The following is a 27,992-nucleotide window of genomic DNA, read 5'->3' on the forward strand; positions in this document are numbered from 1 at the left end:
GGCCCATCTCATGGCAATCAATTAGTAGCCTCAATCGCAGTAGCGGTGCCAGATGCGCTGTCTTCATTAGAGCAGATTGACATAGCCTTGGTTACATGGAATGTAGTTATTGATCTAGCAATGCATTCTTTTCCACACCCCTCAGAAAGAAGGATCATAGGCCTTTTGAATTCATGTACAGTAGACAAGAGTATCCATTTATGGTCTTGCCTCAGAATTATGTTAATTCCCCTGCTCTCTGACATAATACAGCACGAAGAGATGTGGACCATCTGGACATCTGTAGAACAGAACATATTGGTTCTCTGTATTGATGGCATAGTGTTAATCGGATCTGATGAGTCAGAAGGGACAATTAGAGCAGATGTAGTTGCAAGACACATATGCTCTAGAGGGTAAGAGATAAACCCTACAAAGTTCCAGGTTTAATTTTTAGGGTTTAGGGGTCCAGGGCACACAGAGATATTTCCTCCAAATTAAAAAGAAAGTTATTGCAATTTTTCCCTCCTACCATCAAGAAAGAAGCACAACGTTTGGTAAACTTCTTTGGGGGTTTACAGGTAGCATCTTCTTCCCTTGGTGGTATTGTTACGACCCATTCATTGGTTGACATTCAAGGGGCAAACTTTGAGTAGGGGCTAGATTAAGAAAGGGTTCTGTAGCGGGTCCAGGCTGCAGTCTAAGCAGCCCTGCTGCTTGGACCATACACCCATCAGCTGCCATGGCAATGGGGTTTCTGTGGTAGAGAAGACATTATGTGGCATCTCTGGGAATCTCTAACTGAGAGGTTGCAGCATAGACTTCTAGGGTTCCAGAGTAAGGCAGTGCCATCTGCAGCAGGGCATGGAACAGCATTTGACTCACCATCAAAGATCTCAAACTCGTCATACTGCTTCTCACTGAGAAAGTACTCCACGGTGAGGGAGATGTTATAGTTGGGCTCCACTCTCACCAGCCAAGAGCAGGTCTGGAACTGGGGATAGCTTCCAGGGTAGCTTTGACTCAGGATCACACCTGTGGAGTCTGTCAGAAGCTCATTCGTTGGGCAGTGCACTTGGAAAAAGTAAGAGAAGTACCAGGTACATGAGATGCAGAAGGAACTACAGCAACATGTGCTTTTCCCTGGTGTGAAAGACGACCATCTGAGAGCCAGTGTTTGAGCAGAAACAAGACCCCAACACCCGTCATTATGCTGCTTCATGGCACTGGGTGACCTCAGATGCTGTGTCAGTTTTGCCAAATTGCTGAGACTCAGGCCTTACCAGTTGGAGCAAATCAAGGAGGTTCTGGAACAGGGTGAAGGCTGAAGTTCACTTTCGTTGGGGGCTGGTTGTTTTGGTGGTGGGTGGGTTAGCTTAACTAAATAAAGAGCTACTGAATTTCTCAATTCAGTATCAGGGAGGCCTGATTCTGGGGTGTATGGCTCCTCTCTTCCTCACTAATAATCCACATTACAGTTTATCCTTACCCTTCCTTTCTGAGAGGTAGGGGAGAAGCTGACTTATTTCTCCATAAACTACGAAATACTTGTTGGCAGCAATAGTACTAAAAACAGTAGTACTAGTAATTATAATAATAGCCAACACTGAGCAGTTACTATGTGCAAGTGAGTTCAGAGTATTGGTTTTGGTCTTAGCTGGGATACATTAGTGAAGCGAATTCATCTTCCTTCCAGGCATCACACTAGAGTGAAGACAACTATGGTCTCCCAGTTGCCCAGCTCAGCACACAGGACCTTGAGCACAGCGGCACTCTAGTAGGACGAGGTTGGTGTGTGAACACACCCCTTCCCAAGGTCCCAGAACTTCCTCCTTCCAATGATCATTTCCAGGGAATGCCAGTTAGACAAAAAGAAGACAGAAATAAATGTGGCCACTATGGCCAATTCCTTGCCTTGGACCTAGGCACAGGGCAGAGAATGTAACTAGAATAATCACTCGTTCGTTCACTCACTCACTCATTCAAATGTTCACCATGTGACCTCTTCCTTCCTGGGCAGGGACAGGGAATATAGACGGCTGTATTTTGGAGGAACTCCAGACCCATAAAGGCATGGCTCAATGCCAAGTACCTTCACATATTGGGGGTGGGCCTTCAAACTGCAGGTAAGTTCCAAGTTTGCAGGTCAGGATTTCATTCCCCACCAAGGTAAAGCCAGGGAGGCACCTGTAGCGTACGATGTCACCTGTCAAAGAGAGAGTACCATGTGGGTTTCCTGGAGAGGTCTGGTCATATCAGTGCCCCTCAATACCTTGAACCCACTTTTAGGCAAGATGATCAGTGGTGGGTCATGTTCTGTTCAGGCTTAAATAACTAGCTCAACTTCATTCAAATGACCCAGACATCGGATGCTCCCCTCTCACAGCTCAGCCTTGCTGAGCCTGAGAATGTTTTAACATTCCAGGAACTTTTTACAGTCTCACATGAATTTTTTTTCTCAAAAACATACTGACTTAAATCATAGGGGAAAAAAAAAAACAACAAAAAACCACACACAAAAAACCAGCTTTCCTAGCTCCTCTTCTCAGGTGTGGCTAAAAGGAAGAGTGAGTATATTTGGGGCAAATCAGCTGACGGCATAACGACCCTCTCGCACGGGGCCTATTGTTTCTCTCCGAGGACAAGAGGGAGAGATGAACCTGCTGGCCACCCCCACCTCTACCTGGCCCCTCCTTGACGGTTTGGGAGGCAGTACCTATGTTGAATTCTTCATTCTCTGTGACGACTTCAGCATTGGGGAGGATGGTAGGAGGAGGGCATTTGGTGAGCGGATAAGCTGAAAAGACAAAAGGAGACCAGTCAGTGTAAGAACATCACCCTTGGAGCACTTAGTCACTCAGCGCTTCACTTCCTCGCTCGTCATTCACTTCCACAGCATATATTAACGAGCGTATACAGGGCACGCTGACCTAAGTACAGTTTCCCTTATCTTCCGTTATGACTAACAATAAAGGAGAGAGAATCTAGGAAGATGCTAACAGTCACAAGCATGAAGGGAAGGAGAAGCATTTAAAGAGCACCAACTCTATGTCAGGCACTTTCACACGCTGTCCCCTTTAATCCTCACAACAGCGGATTCCCCTGTGAGGTGTTCTTACTCTACGTACAAGGAGGCTGAGATTCGGAAGGGCTCAGTTACACCTCCAAGGTTACACAGGACATAAGTGGCACAGTCAGGGTTTGAATCCAGGCCTCGCTGCTCCCAAATCTCATATTCTTTCCACCACATACAGTGTGTGTGTGGCTTACGTGAGTGCCCATTGAAGTCAGCTTGTTTACTTTCTGACCTTTGCCCAGACACTTCTGGCTTCAGTGAATTTTCTAAACTGGAACCTATCCCTCTGGGCAGAGCCTGGATTGTGCGTGGATGGTGTTACCGAGGCAAAGTTTGGTGTGGGCTCATAACTCATTTTTCATTCATAAATGCTGTATAAATGTTAGCTGTTGCTGCTGCTGCCACTGCTGCTATTATTTCCAAAGTCACCTCAGCCTGTTACTTAAAAATAGCATTCTTTTAAAAAGAATTACACATGTAATACATTGTCATTAAAGAAAATATGAGATTTTCTATGCAAACAGTAGGATGAAAATTAAACTCATCCATTGCCCTCTCAGAGATAAGCACTATTAACCCTTTACTCTAAGTTCTTAGTGTATTTATTCTCTGCATATGTACATATTTTTCACTTATATTTGCATAACGATATGCAGTTGGTGTTGATTTTTATGTACTTACTATATTACAAGAATGTAATTAAATTTCTTCAAAAATGTGATTAAAATGATTTCACAGTATTTAATTATGTAACCTACTAGACTTTATTTAACAGATCCTCTATTGATAGCCATTTAGATTTTCAAAGTTTTGCCATTTAAAATAGAGCTGTGATGAACATCCTTCTATATATGTATCTTTTATGAATTTTTCTTTTTTATAACCTAAGAATGATTGAATTGTATGACCTTTTGGAAGTACAGGCATCTCCTACTGAATGTCAGTAATCCATTCCCGGAAATGAGAAGTTCTGTGCAAAGATGCTAACTAGGCGTCTATTCTCCATTACTGTAATGGAAAAAAATTACAATGCATAACCCAAAATCTGAAACGTACTTAAAACTAAATATATATATTTATATCTACATATATATATATGCATACAACAGATCATCATGCTGGAAGTGAAATTCTTAAAACATCACTTCATGATCACTCAATGATTAATACAGTTGTAACAAAATAGGGATTTTATGCATTGCAACAAGTACAGTTTGCAAATGCCCATAAACGTTCAGCGCATCCTGTGAAGGTTCTCAGCTTGAGGCTTTGTAAAACCCTAGGCAGAAACCAGGGCTCACTATGAAAGACTCCGTGGGAATGGATTCAGGACAGCGCCAAGTGGTGGAGCACGGCTCCCGGTGAATATCACGCTATGACGGCTTTCAGGGCCGGCAGCACCTGGGACACACATTCCAAATGTTCACACGGGATTGTGACATTTTACCAAAAGTAGGTGGAATGTAACTTAAGATTTTTCCTGCACTATGGGTTTTTTCCTTTAAACTGTCATATTATGTTCTGAGGATTTAATTTAATTTTTTCTATAGACGAGTCAGATGAAAAATGTAGTATTGAGCGACTCATAAGCTTTATGAAGTGTGAGTACTGGAACCAAGAGGCGGTCTTGCAGTAACCAAGCAGGTTTAACTTGAATTTAACATAAACCAGGGAGGACGACTGCACTTGATGGATGCTACCATTTTTTCTCTTTAGGAAAATTGCTTCAACAGATAATGTCAAGAGAGTGTTAGGTTCTCCAACACTGGGCGCTCTCAATTCTTCTTTCACCCTATTCATTTAAAGATCCTCTCTTGAGGGCTCACCCTGGGTCAGACTCTGGGTTAGCTTTTCAGGATGCAAGAGTAAACAGATGTGGGCCTTGCCCTCATGGAACTCAGGGCCGTTTGGGAAAACAGACACTCATCTTAATATTTGTTAACTTGAAAAAGAACAGAAAGAGCAGCATTTCTTTTCTTTTTAACTTTATTCATGTCCTTTGCCTCTTTTTTTTACTTTATTTATTGATTTTCTATTAGTTATCCCACTCTTTCCTCCATTGCACCCCCACACTGCCTCTATTTTTTTAGAAAGTTTGAATAACTCTGTATTTTTTAAAGAATATTTTATGTTGTTACAGTTGTCCCAATATTTTCCCCCTTTGCTCCCTTCTGCCTAGTACCCCACTTCCCTCCAGCAATCCCACTCTCCTTAGCTCATGTCCATGGGTTGTGCATGTAAGTTCTTTGGCTTCACCCTTTGCTATATTATTCTTAAGTTCCTCCGGTCTATTTTGTACCTACCAATTATGCTTCTTGGTCCATGCACCATTTCCCCATTTCTCCTCTTTCCTCTTCCAGATGATAACCCTCCAAAAGATCCCCATACCTATGATTCTGTTCCTATTCTGGTTTGCTTAGTTGGATTTTGCTTTTATTTTTTAGATTCAGTTGTGGACAGTTGTGAGTTTGTTGTCATTTTAATGTTCATAGTTTTGATCTTCTTTTTCTTAAATAAGTCCCTTTAACATTTTATATGATAATGGCTTGGTGATGATTAATTCCTTTAGCTTTACCTTGTCTGGGAAGCACTTTATCTGCCCTTCCATTCCAAATGATAGCTTTGCTGGATAGAGTAGTCTTGGTTGTAGGTCCTTGTTTTTCATCACCTTGAATACTTCTTTCCAATCCCTTCGTGCCTACAAAATTTCTTTTGAGAAGTCAGCTGATAGTCTTATAGGAACCCCTTTGTAGGTGACTCTCTGCTTTTCTCTTGCTGCTTTTAAGATTCTCTCTTTATCATTAACCTTTGGCATTTTAATTATGATGTGTCTTGCTTTGGTCCTCTTTGAGTCTAGCTTCTTTGGGATTCTCTGTGCTTCCTGGACCTGTATGTCTATTTCCATCGTCAAATTTGGGAAGTTTTCCTTCATTATTTTTTCACATAAGCTTTTGATTTCTTGCTCTTGCTCTTCCTCTTCTCCTTCTGGCACCCCTATGATTTAGATGTTGGCATGTTTAAAGTTGTCCCAGAGGTTCCTAAGCCTCTCCTCATTTTTTTCAATTCTTGTTTCTTCATTCTGTACTGGTTGACTGTTTTTTTCTTCCTTATGTTCCAAATCATTGATTTGAACCCCAGTTTTCTTCCCTTCACCATTGGTTTTGTGTGGATTTTCCTTCGTTTCACTTAGCATAGGTTTCACTTCTTCCCTTATGTGTTTGCTGTACTTAAGCATTTCTGTCAAGTCTGTGAGCATCTTTATCACCAGTATTTTGAACTCCACATCTGTTAGGTTGGCTAGCTCCTTGTTGCATAGTTCTCCCACTGGAACCTTGATCTATTCCCTCTTTTGTGCCATATTTCTTCGTTTCCTCATCTTGACAAGCTCACGTGTTTGTTTGCCTCTGTGTCTTAGGTATAGCTGTGTCATATGTTACATTGTAAGGGGAGGAGCCTTAGGTATTCATCAGTATGGGTGACCCATTTTACCACGTTGTGGCACTGTATGTGGGGGAGGGGTCTGAGAGGGAACAATGCTGCTTGCTCAGCACTTGCCCCTTTTCTAGGCACTTCTTCCACTTCCTGTATGGGACCGGCACCTCTCTAGCTGTTGCCCTGGCCATCGTTCCCAGAGTGAATGGGTCTGTGGATGTTCTAGGACCGTGGGGGCCCTTTAAACAAGCAGACTCTACTGAGAGACTAGCAGGTTCTTCCTCTGCCCCAACCTCCACTGGTTTGCACAGTCAGAAGCAATGAGGCTTCATTTTCTCTGGCGTTGGAACCGTGAGCTGCACAGTCTGGTCTGGTGCTGGGAGTGCTCCCCAGGTGTCCCTCCCTACTTTTTAAAACATGTGACTGTGCTTCAAGCCAGCCTGCTGCTGCCACCGCTGCTGCCACCACCACATTGCATCCTCTCTGCCCTGGCTCTGTCCTTCCTACCTGTCTGCATGAGTATTTTTTCTTTATACCTTTGTTTGTTGGACTTCCATGCAGCTTGATTTTCTGGAACTTCTGGTTGTCTCTAGTTTTGAGGTAGTTGTATTCCTTCTTAGTTGTGGAGGGAGATGCAGCATGTCTGTCTAGGCCTCCATCTTGGCCAGAAGTCTGAATAACTCTGTGTTTTTAAGACAGACTTTTTCTATTGAAGGTATTTTCCCCATTTATCATTTGCTTATACTTACTTATGATGCTCTTTTGATTTGTAGAAATATTAAATATTTATTAGCCAATTCTCAATGTTTTCTTTTATAGAGTTAAAAAACAATTGATGCCTTTCATTCTCAGCCTCATGCTTACCTTTCAAACAAGATTGAAGACAGAGAGAATCTTAACAGCAGTAAGAGAAAATCAGTTAGTTACTACAAGGGAGCTCCCATAAGACTGTCAGCTGATTTCTCAACAGAAACTTTGCAGGCCAAAAAAGAGTGGCAAGAAATACTTAAAGCTATGAAAAGCTAGGACCTATAACCAAGATTACTCTACCCAGCAAAGCTTTCATTTATGATCAAAAGACATATAAAGAGCTTCCCAGACAAGGAAAAGTTAAAGGAGTTCAACACCACCAAACCAGAATTATATGAAATGTTAAAGGGTCTTTTTTAAGAAGAAGAAGGGAGAAAAGAAATAAAAATATGAACAATAAAATGGCAATAAATATATATCTATCAACAATTAAATCTAAGAAACAAAATAAACAAACAAGCAGAACAGAAACAGACTCATAGATAGAAAGAACATTTCAACAATTGCAAGATGGGAGTGAGGTTGGAGGGATGGGTGAAAAAGGTAGCCGTCCCAGGTCATCACACCTTGTGTTCTTTCTTACTGACTCTTTCTAGATCCATTCTTTCTCATGCTGATGGCTGTGTGGCACTGCTAGCCTTTCATCTGAAGCTTTCAAAGCCAAATTAGCTTAGGGAAAAAATGTGGTTCACATGGTTCAGTTTATCAGATGACTCAAAGCTCTGCACATGGCTTTGTGGTCCAAGTTCAGGTAATACTAACATGACTTTCTTTACCATCGTTCCTGCATATCTCTCTCTCTCTCTCTCTCTCTCTCTCTCTCTCTCTCTCTCTCTCTCTCTCTCAGGAATCTCACAAAAGGGGTGGCTGCAGTCTAGGTTAGGAGTCATTAATCATCACATCCTTTGGTTATACATTAAATGAGCCCCTCAAAATCATTTGCTTCTTTTCACTGAATATAAACATTTCTCTTAAGCAATACAGTAGTCCCTTGCTATATCATGGTTCACTTATTGTGGCCTCATTGTATTGTGGAATTTTAAAAAATATTATATTTCATTATTTATTGCGGATTTTTCGCTATATCGTGGGATTTTGCAGTGCTGTATATGTATGTTGTTAAAGTTACATAGATTTAAGAGTGCAGAATAAATGTAAGGTTCCTACTTCGCGGGGGCAGGGGGATGTCTGGAACGTAATACCTGCGATAAGTGAGGGAATACTGTAAATTGTATTCTACATGAATGATTTTTAATGACTTTATTGTTTTCCATTTTTTATGTTTCTCTCATCATTTGTACACCCAATCTCCTATTATCTTACATTTGGATCGATTCTAATTTACCTATTATAAATGACATTTCAAGGAATACCTTTATTTATTTATTTTTTCAAGGAATATCTTTATATGCAACTCCCAGCAGGAGGATTGGTGGGTCCTAGATTGCTGTTATTTGGGTGAAAGTAACACAGATCAACTAGGGGTAGAATAAGCAAAAAAAGCCTCACAGGGACCAGAACCGGGGAGGATTTGTAGCCAGGCTTCATAGAGGGAGAGGACAAGGTTCTCAAGGGCCAGCAGGAATGAGGACACTTTTCTATGTGTTTCCGTCATTCCCTCAGTTTAGGTTTGCCTGATTCCTCATGATTAGATTCAGATTATGCATCTTTAACGGGATTGCCATAGAAGTGGTGCTGGGTTCTTCTTGCTGCACCCTGTCAGGTGGGGCATGATTTCAGTTTATACCATTACTGATGCTGCTCACTTGATTAAGGTGGTGTCCTCCAGGCCTGTCCACCATAAAGTGATTCTTTTTTCCCTTTGCAGTCATTGTGTGAGGAGGTAGTTTGAGGCAAAATAGCGTGTTCCTCATAAATTTTTAATTAAGCAACTAATTAGTTAATGCCTGTATGGATATACATGGTGTCCTGGTTAACTCAACAGGTTACTTGTTAGTTACCAACATTAATTACTCTGATACTCAGATTATCCCCTTGATGGGCAGTTGGAGCCCCTCCAAGCCAGTTCTAATCCTTCTGGCATTTCTCCCTCATTTTTTGAGCACGTCTTTACTTTCTGCCATAGGACGTTCGAGGCTCATCTTGTACTTTTCCTGCTCTAGTCCTGGAATCAGCCATTTCTCCAAGGAGCCTCAGTTCATTTTTGTGGAAATTGGTTTTTAGAAACTGTGTCATGCTTACTTTGGACTATAGCTCCCTGGGAATGGTGATTAGACCCCTGCAATGGCTATGGTGGCCTGTGCTCACCAGATGAGTGTTGCTCAGGTCTCTCTCTGTTTGTCCACCCCTACCTCTCCAAGGGTTTAGGGTTAAAAGTAGTCAAGTTTCTTTAACTGCACATATGATGCAATGATACTGTATAGTCCCAGCAGAGCAGCAGTGCAGAACTCAGAGAACTGGGGGCAGAACTGAGTTCCCAGTGTGTGGTTTTGGGCAAGTCCTCAAGCCTTCCTTGGCCTTCATGTCCCCAAGGACATGTAAAATGAGGCTAGCAATATCTTATCTGCCTTACACCCCATGGAATTCTTACAGATCACAAACTCCAAGCCCCTCATTCTGCAGGTGAAGAATCTGAGCTCCCAGGTTGGGGAGAGACCTGCACAAGATCACATAGCTGGCTTGAAGCATAAAGTCAAGCTTTCCTGATTTCCAGTTCAAATACATGTAATGCTCTGAAAATTATAAACTTGTAGGCTTATTCCATAGATGGGTGCAAGCCTACCAAGAACTTTCTGTAAGTTTCTCTGTGCTATGTTCACTATAATAAAAAGGAGAAAATATTCAGATCCATAACTTTGAAATCTTAGAAGAAAATTGGCTATCAATAAGGACTAACCCCCATCCTGAATCATTCATTCTCCTCCTGCTTGAACTTTCCACGACTTCACTGATGCACAGCATGTCCTATAAACAGAGGTTCTGGGTTCTTTTGGGGTGGGTGGACCCTCTAGAAGGTGCTAAGGGACAAGCCGGGGCACAGGTAGGTGTTTAGCCAGCCCATGAACTGATGTGAATGAGTGGGACGAGGAGCCTCACTCTGCTACCTCTAAGCTTGAACTTGGCACCAAGGATCAAGGTCATATGCCTCTCTGCCCTAGTAGTGTGGAGGAAGAGGTAAACTTAAATTTGTAGAGCCCTGTGCTGGGGAGTTCACTTAAGCTAACACATTTAATTCTCATAACTGAAGCTAAGAAGCTATGTAAGTCATTCAAAGTCACACAACTGGGAATGGTGAAGCCAGGGCTCAAGGCCAGTCTTGACTTGAGAGGTTGGCCCTTCCCACCAGGCCAGACTTCCATACTGACCAGAGAAGGCTATGGCGAAGATCCCACCCATGGCCGCATCATGGTGGAACTTGAGCAGGACCTGGTTGGTTGAGCTATGCACTGTTTTCTTGGCCAAGCTCCTGGTGAAAACTCCAAGCTGTGGAGCTGTCTGCTGGGGCCCATCCCTGCAGTAGGAAAGAAAGTCCTGGCATGTCACGAGTCCCTATGGCTGCCTGCTCTACCTCATGCCATCTGGGGCCTAAAGAGAGACCAGGAGTGGGTGGCTATGACTTTTCTTGCACCCACCATGGTCTTTCCCCAATGTTCTAAACATCTCTCTCCAATCTCTTCCAACGTGGTTTCCCAACAAAGCTGCCAGAGTTGGTGAAGCCCACGTTGACTCCTCATTCACCTGACTGTTTTCGAGCCCAGCCTCCTTAATGGGCTCCTGGAGCAACACTCTCGCCAGAGAAGCAGAAGCCACAGGGCAGGTTCTCTCAGCGCCAAGCAGCACTGGAACAGGGTGACAGAAGGCATGCAGGAAGCTCATACTGCCTTCTATGCCAGCACCCATTCCTGTCTCCCAGGCAAAGAGACAGAACCATGTCACCCTTCTGGGCAAAGGACTTCTTCCTTGGAAACTTACCTAGCCCCTTCCATCTGCTCTTAGCCATTGCCTGGAAATTAAACTGGAAATTAATCCAGGGCAGTCTGGTTACAGTTACCTCACCCTGGGAATTTGGGGAAGAGAATCCCACTATCCCCTATTGAGTCCCAGGATGACAGTAACCTCCAGACAAAAAGGAATTTTACAATTATATCTTTGGTCAAAAATCAAGTGGGTTGGAAAAGCCTGTCTAGGAAACTGCACCTATCAACTAATAATTCATGTTCTTATTTTAAAATTAACTGGAGGTATTCTAACTATATAACTCAAAGATGAGTTGTTCAATTTGGTCATCACTAGGCAACTCGTGGCTATTTACATTTAAATTAATTAAAATTAAATAAAGTTGAAAAGTCAGCTCCTCAGGCATTCTAGTCTCATTCAAGTCCTCAATAGCCACTTGTAGCTAGTGGCTACCACGTTGCATAGCACAGTGGTAGAGCATTTCTGTCAGCACAGAAGGTTCTTTTGACAATGCTGGCTCAGCATGAGGCTTCGCAAAACTCCACCCTAAAGCTCTTTCATTAGTCTGGGAAGCTTATTTTAGGTAAATGTAGAATTTTGGTTTACACTCTGGAAATACTGAGAAGACCACATATCTACACCCATTCCCACTCCCCCACTCACTGGTACTTTCAGGGTCCCCTAGCAGGACTCCAGATGGGAGACCACTGCCTTCTCATTCCTCTCCTTTCAAGGGGCCATAAGGGTTAAGGGAAGTTGACCCCTCATTCCACTGTGTTCAGTTGAAACCCATGGAAATCCATTCAGCTCTTGGTGTGCTGAACAAACAGATGGGTAATCCAGCTTAGAGCCCAGCCAATGCCCTTTCCTTACTGGCTGTCTACATGGTAGCTGGCCCTACCAGACGGTGATGTAGTCTCCGGAGGGCGCTATCTGCAGCAGGCTGAGGTTGAGGTGAATGCCATGGCCAATGGGCACGGTGATCAGCCAGACACAGTCCTGGGAGCTGGTATACGGACTAGGGAAGCCAGGGGAGTACACAGTGCCATTGGAGGATGTGATATTCCCACCGCAGGGGACTGCAGAGAGGAAACACGAACACAGGTGAGTTCAGGAGATGACCTTGCACCTGAGAATTCAGATGACTTCCTGAGGAAGTCCCAGCTCCCAGCACAAGTCATCCTGTTGAAGGAGAGCAGGAGGGATGGGGAGAGGTGATGGGGCTGTGGATGGTCTGGCCTGGCCTGACTTCCCCCACCAGTCCCAATACACCACTCCCCACCTGGCCCTGATATTCAGTGCAGGTGCCTCTGTGGGCCAGCTTCAGACTCCTGCCTCCATCTCTCTTTTTCTCAGGATGACACCTGTCCATGAGAAAGTGACATGCTAAATAAAGCTGTCCCCTCTCCTTTCCTAGAAATGGAAGGCAGATGTTAGAGCTGCAGTACTTTTGCTGAGAAGAGGTAAGAAAATTATGAACTTTCTCTTTTTATTTGCTCTAAGACTACTAGAGTGGTCATTTTGGTTTTGACTTAAGAGTTGAGGATTTTTGTGGTGAGGATAAGATTGGGTTCAAATGACAGTTAGACCATTTATTGACTAGATGACCTTAGACAAGAAGTTTATAGTCTTTTTCTCCACCTGTAAAATGGAACTAAAAATACACCCCCTTATAGGATTGTGTGGCAATTAGGTGAACTGATGATATATGTAAAATGTTCAACCCAGTCCTTAGGTCACAGAGAAGGCATTTGCTACACAGATATGGCTCTCTCTTCCTATCTTCCTGTGTCCCAAAAGTGACACTCAGTTATAGACTCACTCTGACCTATGCTTTGGTCAGGGGATGAAGAGTCCCTGAGGTCTTTGCTGAGTTCAGATTTAGTCACCAGGGAGGAGAATAAAAAAGTGATCCTGGGCAAAGAAAACCTGGTCCAGCATCATGAGTGTATTCGGCTGGCATGAGAGTCAAGCAGACATGTGAACAGACCCTATCCCAATGCCTCCAAGCAGAGCACAGGGCCCTGGGAAGGCAAATGTGTCCTGAATGTGGTACATGGACACACCATTCTTCCTCCATGTACTGAACACACACTTGGTCCAGGCACGGTCTAGGAAGACAAATGGGAGCAAAGATGGCACAGCACATGGTCCTGTCCCATGGCACTCACAGTCCACTGAGCTATAGCCATGGACACTGCCATCTACAGCACAGGGGAGCATGCCATCAGCGTGGAACGCCACAGTGACATTTAGGGGAGCCCCTCATCTGGTCTTGTGAATGTAGGGAAGGATTCCTGGTAGAATTCACATTTAGTCTCAGACCTGAGGGATGGCAAAGAGCTAAGCAGGCAAAGCAGGAGAGGAGAGCAATGTTCCCTGAGGAAGGAACAGCATGCGCTAAGAACCAGAGGTCAGAGAACACGGCACATGAGAAAACTGAAAGTATTTCCGCTTAGCTGGAGCGTGAAGACTGTGAGAGTAGAGAACACTAGGAGGTAAGCAGAGAGCAGGCCCTGAGGGACGTGGTGTGCAACATTAAGGGGGGTGGAATTTACCCCTGATGGGGTGCCTTGATGGTTTCTGAGTTGGGGAGTGTCAGGAATATATTGATGGTTTTGAAGACTCGCTCTAGCTACTCTGAAAAAATGGATTGAGGAGTGCAAGACTGGAGGTTGGGAGACCTCATCTGGAGGCTGGGAGGCTGGAGGGGCCTCATCTAAATGGTGACCCAGGCTAAGGTAGAGGCAGTGGGCAGAGAGAAGTGGAGGCATAGGAAAGAGGCAGGAGGCAGATTTAGGAAGAGCTGGTGAATACGGTAGACAAGTGAGAGGGAAGGTGCCCATATTAAAGGCCGATTAACCAGGGACCCTTCACTAGGTGAGAATTTCAGTTTGATGGCAGAAAGATGATGAGTTCAATTGTGAATATACTGGGATTTAGATGCCTTGGGATATATGAAGAAAATAATGACTGAAGAGTTGGCACAGACAGGAAAGTAATTGGAAAAGCAAGACTATAGCATCAAAGAAGCCAAAGGAAGAAGCTTCTTGAGGGAGAAGGGTTTCTGGTTCAAGATGTCTGACTGGGCCCGCTCTTTTCTCTCTCCTGCGATGCCATAAAAAGATGAATGAGGTGTAAAAAGGAAGAAAAGGAAGAAAGCCACAATGAAGCTTGTCATGTAGCACGTGATCAATCTACAACTCCAGAATGATGAACTGGTTTTGCATGGGGATAGTTCTAAAACTCTGAAAGTGAACTGGGGGATTAATAGTTTTGGAAATCACAGCCCTACGTTCCAACACCAGCAAAGCTCAGTTCTGCGAAGAAGGTCTATTTTTCTTTGGAGAGTTAATACTTCAAGCTCACTGTCTGTGAGCCTGTGACTGTGCTGGGCACTTTACACAAGTCATCTCGAAACCCTCCCAGCTCTTCCAAAGCAGAGATGAGAAGCCCCATTGTACTAGGGAAGAAAATGAAGTTCAGAGAGGTGAAGCGGTTCAGGGATGAAGCCCAGGGAGATCTGACCTTGGATCTGGGGCCCTACTTCCTGAACCATGCTGTTCTCCTGCCAAGCGTTCCCCTTTCAAGGCAAATCCCAGCTTTTCCTCCAGAAAAATGTTGATCCCCAAGAGTGGAAACTGAAGGAAAACTACAACTGAAGTGAGCAGATGGGGGTAGAATCAGCATAAACTTTAGGTCTTGGAGTCTGTAAGATCCTTCCCCATGTGGGAAGGCCAACCTCCCCTCCACACTCCCACAATTATTAGGGATTTCTGGACCCAAGGGTAGGTAGGATGATGACCATGTCCAGCTTGAAGCAACTAGAGGAGCACGAGACCTTCACCCATTGTCTTTTATAAGATTATAAAGGGTGTTAAGTCTGAGATGGGGGAATTGTTACAGAGCAGGGGTCTCCCAAAAGAATTAATTAATTAATTAATTTAAAAAAAGAATAATATAGGAAAGGGTGACGCCGAAGAACTTATATGCACTACCCATGGACATGAATTAAGGGGGTGGGATTGCTGGAGGGTAGGGGGGTACTAGGTGGAGGGGAGCAAAGGGAAAAATATTGGGCCTACTGTAACAACATAATCAATAAAATATACTTAAAAAAAAAAAGAAACTCTAGGTCTGCTTCCATCCTGTGCAAGTTAATGAAGACTCAGGCAAGTGCCACCTCTATGTCCCTTACATTATCAATTCAGACCTCTGTAGGCACATGTAAGAGAAAGAGCATAAGTAGGGGGGCAGGTGATGAGAGGGACAAGAAGTTTCTTCTTTCCAGGCTTCATTCTCTTCTCCCTTTGGGAAGATACCGTGATTAACTGTACCTCTCTACCCTCGGCTCACCACCTGCTCCTACACTATCCTGCAGTCTTCCCTTCCAACAGAGGACATCTACTCATCAGGTTGGATATTCCCACTGGCTGAGTATGTTTTCCCTTAGAAGTGGTCCTCATCTCCTTTAGGACCTCCCTAATGCTGATTCAGGGCTCTGTCCCCAGGATCCCTCCCTGGATAGGCTGGGTCCCATCCATAGGAAAAAAGTATGGATAAGATTTGCCAGGACCTCCCAGAATGGGTGATCCCATGGAGTAGGCAAGCAGACATAGGACTGCTCTGTATCAGTCTCCTTAAGAAAAATCCCAAGGGATGAGAGGGACATACCTTCACACCTGGGCAGGGGGTGGTCCCAGTTCCGGTTGGCACCATGTTGACATGTGAGGACAGGTTGGCCCATCAACTGATATCCAGGGAGGCACTCAAAGGTCACTGATTGCCCAACGTTGTAGCCAGCTCCCCTCACAATGCCATTGGCAAAGGGTTCTGGGTCTGGGCACTCTTGAAGTTCATAGGCTGGAAAAGATCAGGAGAGGTTACTTTATTCTCTCTGAGCATGTTCTCCCACCCAGAACATAGCAGCAGCAGAGTTACTGTAGTGGTGAAGCACCAAGATTGGGACTCAGGAAGAACTTTGTCATTTATTAGTCATTGGTTTTGGGGAAGTTATTTAACTTCTCCGTGCCTTAGTTTTCTTCTTTAGTAAATGGTTATTGTGAGGATTAAGCAGGATTATACAAGGTCTGTATGGAAAAAGTCCAACCACTGTTAACATAATGAGGACGGTTTGTGCAACATCAATATAACCTGGCAGCCACGGAGAGTGGACTGGAATGGGCATGTATGAACAATGATGACTTCACTGTACTAGTCAGTGGGGGTGGTAGATGCTGTTGAGTGAGCATGTGTGGCCATCACATTCAAAATGACTGAGCGAGTAGAGCAACAAATCTGCATCGAAGTTTGCGTTAAAAGCTTAAACATTGCTCCGTGGAAACTATTGGGATGATTCAGAAGGCCTCAGCTATAGGTAACTGATGATTGGCAGCCTCATCATGACAATGCATCCACTCATGCATCATGTCTCATGCAGAGTTTTTTTTGCAAAACTTCAAATCACCCAGGTGACTCAGCCCCCCAACAGTGCTCTGTGACTTCTGTTTTTTTCCAAAATTAAAGCCACCTTTGAAAGAGAAGAGATTTCAGACCATCAACGAGATTCAGGAAAACACAACGGGCAGCTGATGGTAATGGGAGAACTGTGTGAGGTCCCAAGGTGCTTACTTTTAAGCGGACTGAGGCATAATTGTCCTATGTACAATGTTTCTTGTATCTTGTATCTTCTTCAAAAGTCTCTATTTTTCATAGTACATGGCTGGATATTTTTGGACAGACCTCGGTATATGCATAGCTCTTTGCACAGTACTGGCACATGGTAAGAACTCAACAAATGTTGAGTTCAAACTATTGTTTCCATGGGAAAAAGAGGCTCAAGGAAGAGAATGCTAGACTGAACCATTATTTTTGAGCATGTCCTTGGGGCCAGGTGTTGACTTTGGTTCTTTCATGCTGCTTATCTCATTTAACCAGGACGACATGATCAAGGTCACAAACACAGGAAGTAGTCAGGTGAGGACTTGGGTAGGGGCTTTCCAAATCTAAGAAACCTATCAGGAAGGAAGTAACTTGGTGGGAGCAGACCAAACCTGTGGCAAGGGGAGAAATGTTTCAGAGGGACTAGCTGGGTTAAAAGGAATGTGTGACTGTCATACAAGGAAGTCCCTCCAAAGAGCAGGAAAGCTGCTTCTATGAGAATGGGCAGGCTTGACTCAGAACCAGATAGCTTAATAGAAGTAGCTGAGGCCTACCCAACAGGGAGAGGTTACGGAGGCATTGGCTGAGCATGTGCCACAGAGTAACGCTTTCAATTAATTAGATCCACAGGACAAGGAGTAGCCCTTTGTGGCAGTAATTAGACCTACTCTATGCAGGAAATCGGCAGTGAAAGTAGATGAAACATTCCTGTGGTGGAAATTCTCAGTGGAAGTAGTGGAAACCTACCGAATGCTCCATGAAAGTGGATGCATCCATCACACGTAATCACAATATAAATAACACTGATCCTGAAGCTGACATTTCCTAAGCACTCTCCCTCTGTGATGGTGGCCATGGGATGTATCTCCATTCAATATGTACAAAGAAGTCTTAGTGGGAAGAATTGGGCAGGTTTCACTAAAAAATCATCAAGGTAATTGATGTCCAGAAATTGAGCAGCTATAGTGGGAGTAGGTGGTGTGATCAGGCAAAGGAGAGATGTGGCCCTGTCAGCAGCAGGAGGTTTGGGCGACATGGCAAATGAAAGTCTATAGTAGAAGCAGGGAGCCTGTGACTGGATGGATGGGCTGGTGAGATGCCTAAGGTGTGGGGCACATGTTAGAACCAGGATCAGCCTTATAAAGAGTGGCTGGGTCTCTCTTACAGGAATTGGGTCACGTGGAAGAAGCTGGCCTTTTCAAAAAGAGAGACACTTAAATAAGAGTACCTGGATTGCTCTCATACTGAGAGAAATTTCAGAGCTTGTTACCACCAGAACAAGCTTCAAAGACAGAGATTGGGCCTATAAGGCAGAAACGAACCCTAAGAAGCAGAATCATTAGCTTTCTAAAGGGCACCTCGAGGGAGAGTAGCTGGGTTTTTCCCAAAGGGAGATGCTACAGCAGGAACAGATACAAGTTCAAACAAAGTGCCATGATTAAAAATATTAATAATCATGATGCCTAACATTTTGGAATAATTACATGTCTTGTTATTATGCTAAGTTCTTTATAAACACAACCTCCTGAGAAGTTTTAATGGAATTAAGTTAAGCTTGTCAGACTGGGAGACCTGGGTAGGAGTAGTTTATGCTGTTACCCAACATTTTGAGGGGGTGGTATTTAGCTGAAGATGGGAAAGGAAAACTCCAGCCTAGGAAATTCAGAGTATCTCACAGAAGGAGGTTTGAGAAGAAGTAAGAAGTTGGATTTCTCCCAAAGAAAGTCAAGGGACCGTGGAGAGCTGGGCCTGCTCCACAGAAATGGCCTCAGTGCTGACAGGTGGCTCTTTCATGAAAGAGGTCTTTTCACAGAGAGAACACGTGGGGTGAGTGGTTAGGGCTCGTTACTGGAATCCTCTGTCACGTCATAGCTTTGCTGACTGCAATTAAGCCTGACACAGGGGAGGACCCAGAGGGAGAAACTAAGCCTATTGAGGCCAAGGACGTGGCCGGCTGCACACTCAGGGATGCCCGAAAGGGACCAGTGGGTCATTTGCTCAGGGAAGGTGGTTGGCTATTGGGCCTGGACAGAGGTTGACCCTCATGGTGTGCAGTTGGGCTTGCCACCTTGGAAAAGGCTTGTTGGATGGGGTTAGGCAGTCTCTGCTGGGCCAGAGAGATTTGCCACGGGAAAGAAACCTCCATGGATAGGACTGTCCCACCTCTCATCAGGCCTTCCTGTGTTCTCTATTTTCCTACATGGGAGGCTGGGCAGATGGGTAAGAGATGGGGCTGGAGAGAGGAGCACATAGGGCCCTCCTTGTCCTTACCTTGATACTCCAGCTTGAATCCTGGCCGGTTCTGGGAGTGGTCGCTGTGAAAATACACAGTGGTCTCATGGGACGTGGAGAGAAGGGAGCTTGGAAGCTCACTTCCACTGAATCTGCCCATCATGCGGCTGGTCTCGTAGGGGCCGTTGCGGATTTCTATGAAGTCATGGTTGGGCTCGGTGGAGAAGTTCAGGAACTGGATGTGAGCTCCTGGGAGCAAGACAGAGGCAGACAGTGCCCACAGCAATCCAGTCCTGCTTCAAATGTGCTGCCTTGTGGGAGCATTTCCTGCCAGAGCCCACACATCCCTGTTACTTACTCCCCACCCAGCCCAGTCTCTTGTCTTCAGGCAGGACTGAATGTAAATATTATTCATTCAAAAGGAAAAGCATCAATCATTTCAGAGCTCCCTCTTGAGTCCATTTTATTTCATTAAAAATGAAGTTCAAGATCAACAGTTGATTTAATTTGTGATTCTTATGTCTTATATCAGTACAGATAGTTTTTCTAAAATAAACATTTTACTTAAAAATAATACCCCCCCTCACACCCAATCGAAAGACATGAACTTCAAGATTGGTGTTTTCTTCAATACTGATGATAATTCAGAAATAGGAGGCTACATTGTCCTGTCTGTTCCACTAAGAAGCCAAGTGAAATTTATACTTTGGGATCTAATTGGATTTATCAAGTTCTCCTAGCAATCTGAAAGGTTTAATAGCTAATTAAGTCCTTAACTTACATATTAACATATTCTTTGGAGAGTGGAGGTGGGACTAGTGACATTTGTTCATGATAAGATTTCTCAAAATTAGATGACTATTAAAAATTATATTAAATAAATACGTATTGAGCATAGAAAATTGTCCAACGCTAATTGTGAAAGTCTAATTGCAAAAGAGTAGGTTGTATATAATTCTCATTTTTGTAGTTAAAAACTAGAAGAATATTCATGAACTCACTAATGATATTTACTGAACACGGGCCTTGCACCAGGCCTACAGGGGGCATTGCATAGGGATGAAGGAGATCTACGAGGCCCTCGTCTTTACGGGGGTTACCTTTTCGTGGTGAGGACCAAGCTGTTCGTGGTTACACGTTGGGATTACAGATCATTTTAATTTAAAAAATGTGCTCACATGTGCTTTCTGTCAACTCTGCTTAGAATGAGCTCATATGTGTGATTTTTTTCATCTGATTATATTTAAAGAATAAAATAAAACTTGACATGTAATGTGGAAGAGCCTTCATGTCGCCGGCCCTGTCCCATCCCCCTCTTCTCTCCAGTCACTGTCACGAATTTGGAAGAACCTTCCAGTTCATAAGTTTTGTAAACTTATTTTTATCCATTATTGTGTTTTTCAAAGCCTATCCTTGATATACAAAGATCTGGTTCATTGACTATTTTTAGAGACTTTATTTTTATTTATTTTTAGAGAGAGGGGAAGGAAAGGAGAAAGATAAGGAGAGAAACGTTGATGTGCAAGAGAAACATCAACTGGTTGCCTCACACATGCCCACAACTGGGGACCTGGCCTGAAACCCAGGCATATGCCCTAACTGGGAATCGAACCTGGGACTCTTTGGTTTACAGGCCAGTGCCCAATCCACTGAGGCACACAAGCCAGGGAAGTTCACTGATTTTAATGGCACATTAGTAAATTTCACTTTATGACTTATCCAGCACTACTCACTCCCCTACTGATGAACATGTAGATTGTTTCCAAATTGTAGATAACTCTGCAATGAGCGCTTTTGCATACATCATCTGTGGAACCTGTGCTTTCTATTCCACTGCCCAAGCATCATCCCAACACTGTGGGCCGCATGCCCATCAAAGGGGCTCTACAGGGATGCAGGATTTCTGAAATGAGCTACCTGAAAAGAACAGGGTGTGACCACTGTCATCTAGTGGCAGCAGCTTGTAAATGCAGTGGCCCTTTATACACTGAAGCTGTATTAGGGACTATCTGGGAGTCCAATATCCCCTTGAAAGCAAGGGATCCTGGTCTGCAATTAGACCTTGCAGAAGGCTTACTCCTCAGGGGCTGAATACGTACCCAGGACTTAGAGATAGAGAACTCTGGTGGCTGAATCAGGAGTAAGAGAGAACAGGGATGTACCTCCCATTTAACTTGTTTTCTTTTGGGCAATGCCCTCCCCCACCATCCCTCTATCATCTGAAGTTCTTCTGGACCACGTCTGGATGCAGAGCAACAGGGTATCCTCGCTCCTCTTTCCTCAATGTCTTCAAATCTGGGGATTTCCCAAGACTGCCCAAGTCTTCATCAATTTGCATCCTGATCATCTGTCCCTGGTTTCCTCCAGAAGTGGTATGAAATATAAGACTCTTATCTTTTGGAGGGTCCCCAACCTCTCTCCTTCCCTCAAAATGCCAGTCAGTTTAGATTGCCTTCTCCTGAAAGCCCCATCAAAAGACCCACTTGAGGCTGAATTAAGGACAAAATAGGTGGTCTTCATTCCAGACTGGGAGACCCCAGGCCCATGCAGAGAAGATCTTCTCGGGACATTTTGTTCCTAGCATCAGAGCAATGACTCAGGTACGGGCACCAATGTGGACAGCCCATCCGTTCCATGTCAACACAAGTCCTTTTCTCTTCAACAGAGGTAGTGGTGGTCAAATTAGATTCCCAGTGCACAATATATGATGAATCAACAGCAATTAACTTCTGTACCCAGATCACTGTCCTCCCTACTGGCATACTCCATCTCCACAAAAAAAACATCTCTCAGTCTCTAAGGTTGGACATCATGTGCCCATACAGAATGCAAACTCAGTTTCGTGTTGACCTTGGCTCACTTTAATGAAGATAAGGAACGGGATATTATAGTTAAAAGCACAACTTGAAATCTAGTCTCTGTAAAATAGATTGTTTTTATTTCTTCTTAAACCATCCCGAAGTAATTTCTCATTCCACAGCCCTGGATTTTAGCTTGCTACTCAAATAATAACAATAATGGCAATCCCTAGGATTTCCCTCATCTTACGGTTTTTAAAACACTCACCTCTACCATTCTTATTTGACCTTCATGATTGTACAAGAGGTCAACAGATGAGGAAGAGGAAAGGCAGAGAGCTAAATTGCCTGAGCTAGGGTTATGCTGAATGATCACAGCAGATAGCAGCTTTAAGCAGGGACCTGGGCGTGAAGACTCACCGAAGCCCACGGGCAGCGCGATTTTCCATGAGCAGTCCATGTTGCTGGGGTAGTTGCCTGGGAAGCCGGGGCTCAGGATCACTCCCTCCATCTCCTCCACTGTTCCCCCACACTGCGCTGTGACAATGAGACCAGAGGGTTAGGACAGCGTCAAGGAGAATATGGCGCCATGCCAATGCTTGGACACTTCTTTAGAGCAGTGGTTTTTAACCTTTCCCAAGCCAACAACCCCTTTTGAAAATCTAAAGGAACCTATAGTTTATCTCCCTAAGGAACTGTACACATGGGCAAAACAGAGAAAGTAAATTCAGGAAGAGCTGCTCAGCATCCTAGAACCTCCCAGCAGCCTTCCCATTAACCCAAGTTATGGACCATTGACCTTGAGAATGTCTTTCACAGGTCAATTCCCTTAGTGAGCTCCTACAGCAAAAGGAGGTCCACTCCAAGAGAAGTATTCCTATTGCTTACATTATCCTCTAAATCTCCCTCTCCTCATTGTCCAATTAACTCTTTCAAGACTGATGAAGGATGAAGGAAGGGGACTGGCATGCATTGAGTCACCCCTCTGTGCCAGGCACCATGCCGGGCTCTGTAAATGTATCCTCCATGGGGTTGGGTGGTCAACAGATGAGCTTCGCCAGGAGCCGCCACTCAGAACTTTAACTTACGCCCTCAGCTGAAGTGCCCGTGACTAGCATTCCACGGGGAGCCTGCCACAGGGGCTGGGGCATCTGAAACGCCAACTGAGGTGACTTCAGCATCCTCTGAGGACGTAAGGCTGAGACACCACTGCAGCCTAGTCAGTTGGCATCAATTCTTTCCTTTCACATTTTATTAAGAAAAGGTTGTGTGAGCTGAAAGGGATGAGCCAGCCATGGAAGCCCAGGGCAAAAAGCAGAGGGCAGGGATTGCGGTTCCCAGGCAAACGCTTTCTGGGGGGACAGTCGGTTGAGCCCTAAACAGAACAGGGCCTGGGCTCAGAGCGGGAGCTCCGGCATGGACCACTTGGGTCGCAGACCCAGTGCTACTACTTCCTGTGTGATTTTGGGCGAGTTCTATGCCCCTCCACACCTCAAATTCCCCCCACTGTGAAACGGAGCACCACTGTCACAGGGTTGTTAAGACGTTACAACAGAAACTCTGAACTTCGCTTGGCATAGGAGCTGGCACACACAGTAGACCCTCAGCCAATGGCAGTGACTGTTAATGGGAGTGGTTCCCTCGACAGGGCTGTTGTATTATGTAACGAGGGTAGAGCCTCGGGCCGACCAGTCACTTTGGACTCCTCGGTGGACTACCAGGCACTGTGCCTGCTGAGATCACAGAAGGGAAACACCAGTATGCCCAGGGACGTTCCCTGAACTCACCTTGCTTCCTATCCCAAGGTCAGCTTGGAGGGGCACTTTACAGTTGCCTGAGCATCAGAGAAACATAGGTTTCCAATCCTGATCCTACCACTTTCTTTTAATCTTAAAAGTCTTAGTTTTCCTATTTGCAAAAATGAATAACGATACCCACTCAGAAGAAACACGTGGCTCTGTGCCTTGCACACAGCAGACACTCAATAATTATGGTTAGTTTCTCTCTGCCCAACCTGACTGATGACTAGATGTTTCTAAGGGCAAAGACCCCATCTTTTCTTGTATCCATTTTTCTCCTTATCATTGCTCAGCACAAGGGTAAGAAACCAAACCAAGCTAAGCCCTCATTTTACATGTAACCCTCATGATTTTTCCGTTAGTGGATTTTATCTGTCTGTCTCATGAAGAGTCATAAGGCAAAGCCCAAAGTGCCTAGCAGTTCCATTTGGAGTTTGGTCAGTTATCTGGAAGCAGAATGGCCGCCGTTACTTTCCAACGGGCAAGGCTCCTGTAATTTTTCACTTGGTAGGTGAAGGTTTCCAATAGTCACGATAGCTTTGAATGAGAGTTAAAGCTTACAGAAACATCAGCCTAAAACCACGGCCTTCGAACAAACCCAGAATACAAAACTGCCTTTTCATGTGTCCCTGAGCTCTAATCCCTGGTAGACAATGGGTCTGAATGAACTGGAAGAGTCCGGCTCTCTTACCAATACACAGAGGAGGCGGGTAGTTCCAGCGCCGCACGGTTCCGGGCATGCAGGAGATGTGGGCGTGGCCCTGGAGGAATCAGGAACAGGGGTGGGCTAGCTGCCCCCACCAGCACAATTGTAGGTACAACCCAGGACAGGGGGCTTGTTCAGGGGCCTTTGTAAGGGAACAAGATGCATAGGTCCACTGCGGGATGGGGAGTGAGGCAGAGGGAGAGAGATTTTGGGGAAGGATGCTTATAATAGCCATTACTATAGAATTCTCATTACTCAAGCTTCCTTGTGAGCCTCCTTTAATTACTAGACTCCCTCCTGGCCTTCAAAAGAAAATTAAATTTTCCTAACATCTAATCAAACTGAAACTTTGCAGGAACACGTTTGAGGCTGGCTTGTGCCATATCAGCAAAGTTTGTCTTGCATGAACAGCTCCAGGAGGGGATAATGGTCCTTGGGGGAGTTTGGGGTGGGGGTCTGCTCCCTGTTCTTTGGTGACTGCAGCTCTGCTGGTGCAAGGCCGGCCAAGCACATGTCAGGGGACACCTGTTTCCTGCCCTGGGTGTCAAGGGGAGGTACCTGAAGGGCATATCCCGGCTCACACTGGAAAGAGACCACATCATTCACCAGGTAGCGCTCGCCAGTCTTCACCCCGTTACTGGGCATGGCAGGTTCTGGACAACTGCTCAGGCCCACCGCTAAATAAGACAGACAGACAGACAGAAAGGAGAATGGACCAGCCCAGCAGGTCAGTGCGATCACAGGCTGAGGGTGACACTGGCTGCAGGGAGCAGAAGGGTGTCTCCAAATTGGGCGTTGTCTGCTCGTGGACTCTAGGCTAGCACTTCCCCACCCTTTCACTCACAGTGCAGAGAGAATCAGAACATTTATATGGCACAGTGGCTCCACAGACCAAAGCTCCTGGGGGCAGGCAGGTTTCCTCTGGGAACTCTGGCTGCCCACCTGCCCCCTCTGGACTCCCCAGAAGGCCTGCAGAGCAGGAGAGCCAAGGAGCTGCCCAGCCCTGGCTCTAAGCCCCAGACCCTCTGCATGAGCTCCTTCCACATTGCTTCCGTCCCGGACTCCCAACTCCCTCCATTCTCCTTGCCCTGGAAGACAACTCCTGTAGGTTAAGAAATTGGGAGAGAGGCGAGCGGAGGGCAAGAAGAAAAGAAAGCCGTTGTCAGAAGGACACCTCAGCAGTGCTCAGGGGCTCAGAGTCCCCTTCTGGGACAGCCTCTCGGGAGGAAGTCTGTCTGCCAGCGAACGAGATGCTCCACTACCTTTTCTATTCTGCTGTGTTTTAAAGTCAGGCCAGCTCCTTTCTGGGAGCCGTACTACGGCTCCTCGTACTTCATCTCCCATGGTCAGTTTTGAGCCTCACTCACCATCGGACCCAACAGCCTCCCTCTCATCCCCTACCCTAAGCCATTCTGCTCCCGCCCATCCTGTGCTCACAGACAATTTATGTTCTTAACTTCTTTCCTTGAATCATGGGATGTCTTTGTTCAGCAATTTGAAGTGAATCCCCATCACCCATTACATGGAATCTCACTTCCTCATCCTGATGTTCTAGGACTTCCATGATCTTGGCCTGGTTTCAAAATCACCTCTACAGGTTCCCAAATGCTCCTCCTTCACTCTCCTTTCTGGACTTTTCAAATTTAGTCCGTTAGTTTGGTCCTCATTATAAACCCAGCACTGTACACAGAGCTTTGATGGGGCACCCACCTTAAGTCTTCCTCCTCCACCTCCTCCCTGCCCACCCCCACCATCATCATTCCCTGAGCACTCCCCGTGAGCAAGGCTGGAGTGAGTGGGTCACACACATCATCCCATCTGCCTGATGCAGGTCTTAACATCCCATTTTGCAGGTGAGGATGAAGGTCAAGAGGCCCAGAGACTGGCTCTTACGAAGCTACATCGCTGGGTGCAAATCAAACCCAGTCTGACTCTAGGTCTGCCCAAGTGGGGGCCGCACTTGGAAGCCCCATGAGCTCACGTTAGCCCTGCCCTTTTCTCCCCATCTCCCTTCCTGAAAATCATCCTTATCCTCTTTGAATCCCTTCTTGACTGACTCCCACAGCAAGCGGGAGTGTAGCATCTCCTGAATGGAGGGCTTCATGCCTCTCCTGTGCCCCACAGGGACCCATCTGCAGGTGTGGACACTTGAGATGCGTGAAATAAATCCCTGTATATTTGCTGATGGCTGGGACTTGGAGTGCATGGTCTGGAAGAACCATGAGGAAGTGAAGAGGTTGCTTTGAGCTGAGTTCTTGGCCTATGCCAAAGCTCTCCTTTCACCACCGGTGGCAGAGAGGAGAGGAGGGCGTATGTGCTAAGGCACTTTGTGGTTGGCAAATGCATGCACCTGTATAATCCAAAGCCCTACAAAACTACACATTACTATCACTCTAGAAAGTTCCCTCATGCTCTTCCCAGGCGACTCCTGTCCTACATGTACTTTTAAGAAGTGAATGTGAACTTGGACATGTATGCTGCGTGGGTCTATGTCCACAAATATTAGCAGCCAGGATAGAAGACCGTAAGGTCAGAATTAAAACCATAATTAAACTGAATCTGAAGCACTTCATCTTGGCTGTCATCTTGTCTATTTCTCCCCACTCCTCCCTCTACTCAAATAGAATGCAACTCAGTATGGAATGGGGCGATCCCAGCTTAGTAACCTAAGACCTTCTTCCTGGAAAGGCAGTGAGAGACCAAAGGAGAAGGAGGGGCAGCAAGAAAAACAGAGAAAGCCAGAGCAAGAGAGTATGCTGGCAGAAAAAATGGCGTGGGGAGAAAAGTGGGACCAGAGAGAGAAAGAAGGAGGGAGACAGAGAAAAGTCCATCCTAATTTCTCTTAGATTGCACACCTTGATTTTATTTAAGCCATGCTGGCAACGAAGGAAGAATTATTTTTTATCATATGCAATTTATTACTTTTGAAAGCACAATTGTTCTACTTCCATTTTAATTAAATAAACATTAAATATGAGTCATAGCAGTAGATACGACTTTTCAGTACCCTTCAAAACCATTTGCCTGTACAATAGCAATTAATTCTCCCTTTCTGTATGTCTTTGTAGATTATCTACAAACCAAAAATACAACTACAGGGTCTTGGTTCCTAGGAATTTTGGTCTTCAAATACCCATGGGGACCTCTGTTTTCTCCTAGCTTTTCTCACCAGGAGAGGACAGTGCAGGATAAACACCAGTTACTGAGAAAACCACCAGTTCCCTGGCAAAAAATTGGGAGAGGTGAATTTTTCCTGGGAATGAGGCAGTAGAATGATGAAGAGGTTTAGGAAGAAAGTATATCTTTGGAAAAAGAAAATAAAGAGAAGATTCTTAAGAACATTCAAGGACTCAAATGAAAATATTGGATAAGGACACAAAACTGCAAAGAACAGAGAAAAGAGGGTAAAAGAAAAAAATGTGGGTTACTTAAGGGAGTTGGGATACCTCAGACCACCTGCTGAGCGAAGCCTTAGAGGTCTGTGGGGGAAGGTCTCAGAGGTCCCTGTCCTACCCTCTCACCCCTGAGGGTCTTTGCTTCAAGCTGTCCCAGGTCTCTCCTTCTAGGGGCACTCTTCAGTT

General features: G+C 45.0%; 1 protein-coding gene across 1 annotated transcript in view; it reads right to left on the reverse strand.

Annotated features, from left to right (window-relative positions):
- Positions 1–27,992, reverse strand: part of CSMD2 (CUB and Sushi multiple domains 2) — a 544,011-nt gene that overhangs the window by 56,601 nt on the left and 459,418 nt on the right. Inside the window, exons 38-47 of the mRNA XM_090269064.1 lie at positions 24,970–25,088; positions 24,397–24,466; positions 22,327–22,443; positions 19,148–19,357; positions 15,890–16,078; positions 12,117–12,294; positions 10,624–10,769; positions 2,696–2,776; positions 2,072–2,185; positions 865–1,053 (exon numbers count right to left, since the gene is read on the reverse strand). Of these exons, the coding sequence (XP_090125190.1) occupies positions 865–1,053; positions 2,072–2,185; positions 2,696–2,776; positions 10,624–10,769; positions 12,117–12,294; positions 15,890–16,078; positions 19,148–19,357; positions 22,327–22,443; positions 24,397–24,466; positions 24,970–25,088 (1,413 nt within the window). The remainder of the gene's footprint in view (positions 1–864; positions 1,054–2,071; positions 2,186–2,695; positions 2,777–10,623; positions 10,770–12,116; positions 12,295–15,889; positions 16,079–19,147; positions 19,358–22,326; positions 22,444–24,396; positions 24,467–24,969; positions 25,089–27,992) is intronic.

The sequence above is a fragment of the Furipterus horrens genome, unplaced genomic scaffold (genome assembly GCF_987537825.1).
Source record: "Furipterus horrens unplaced genomic scaffold, mFurHor1.1.pri manual_scaffold_3, whole genome shotgun sequence".
NCBI lineage: Eukaryota > Metazoa > Chordata > Mammalia > Chiroptera > Furipteridae > Furipterus > Furipterus horrens.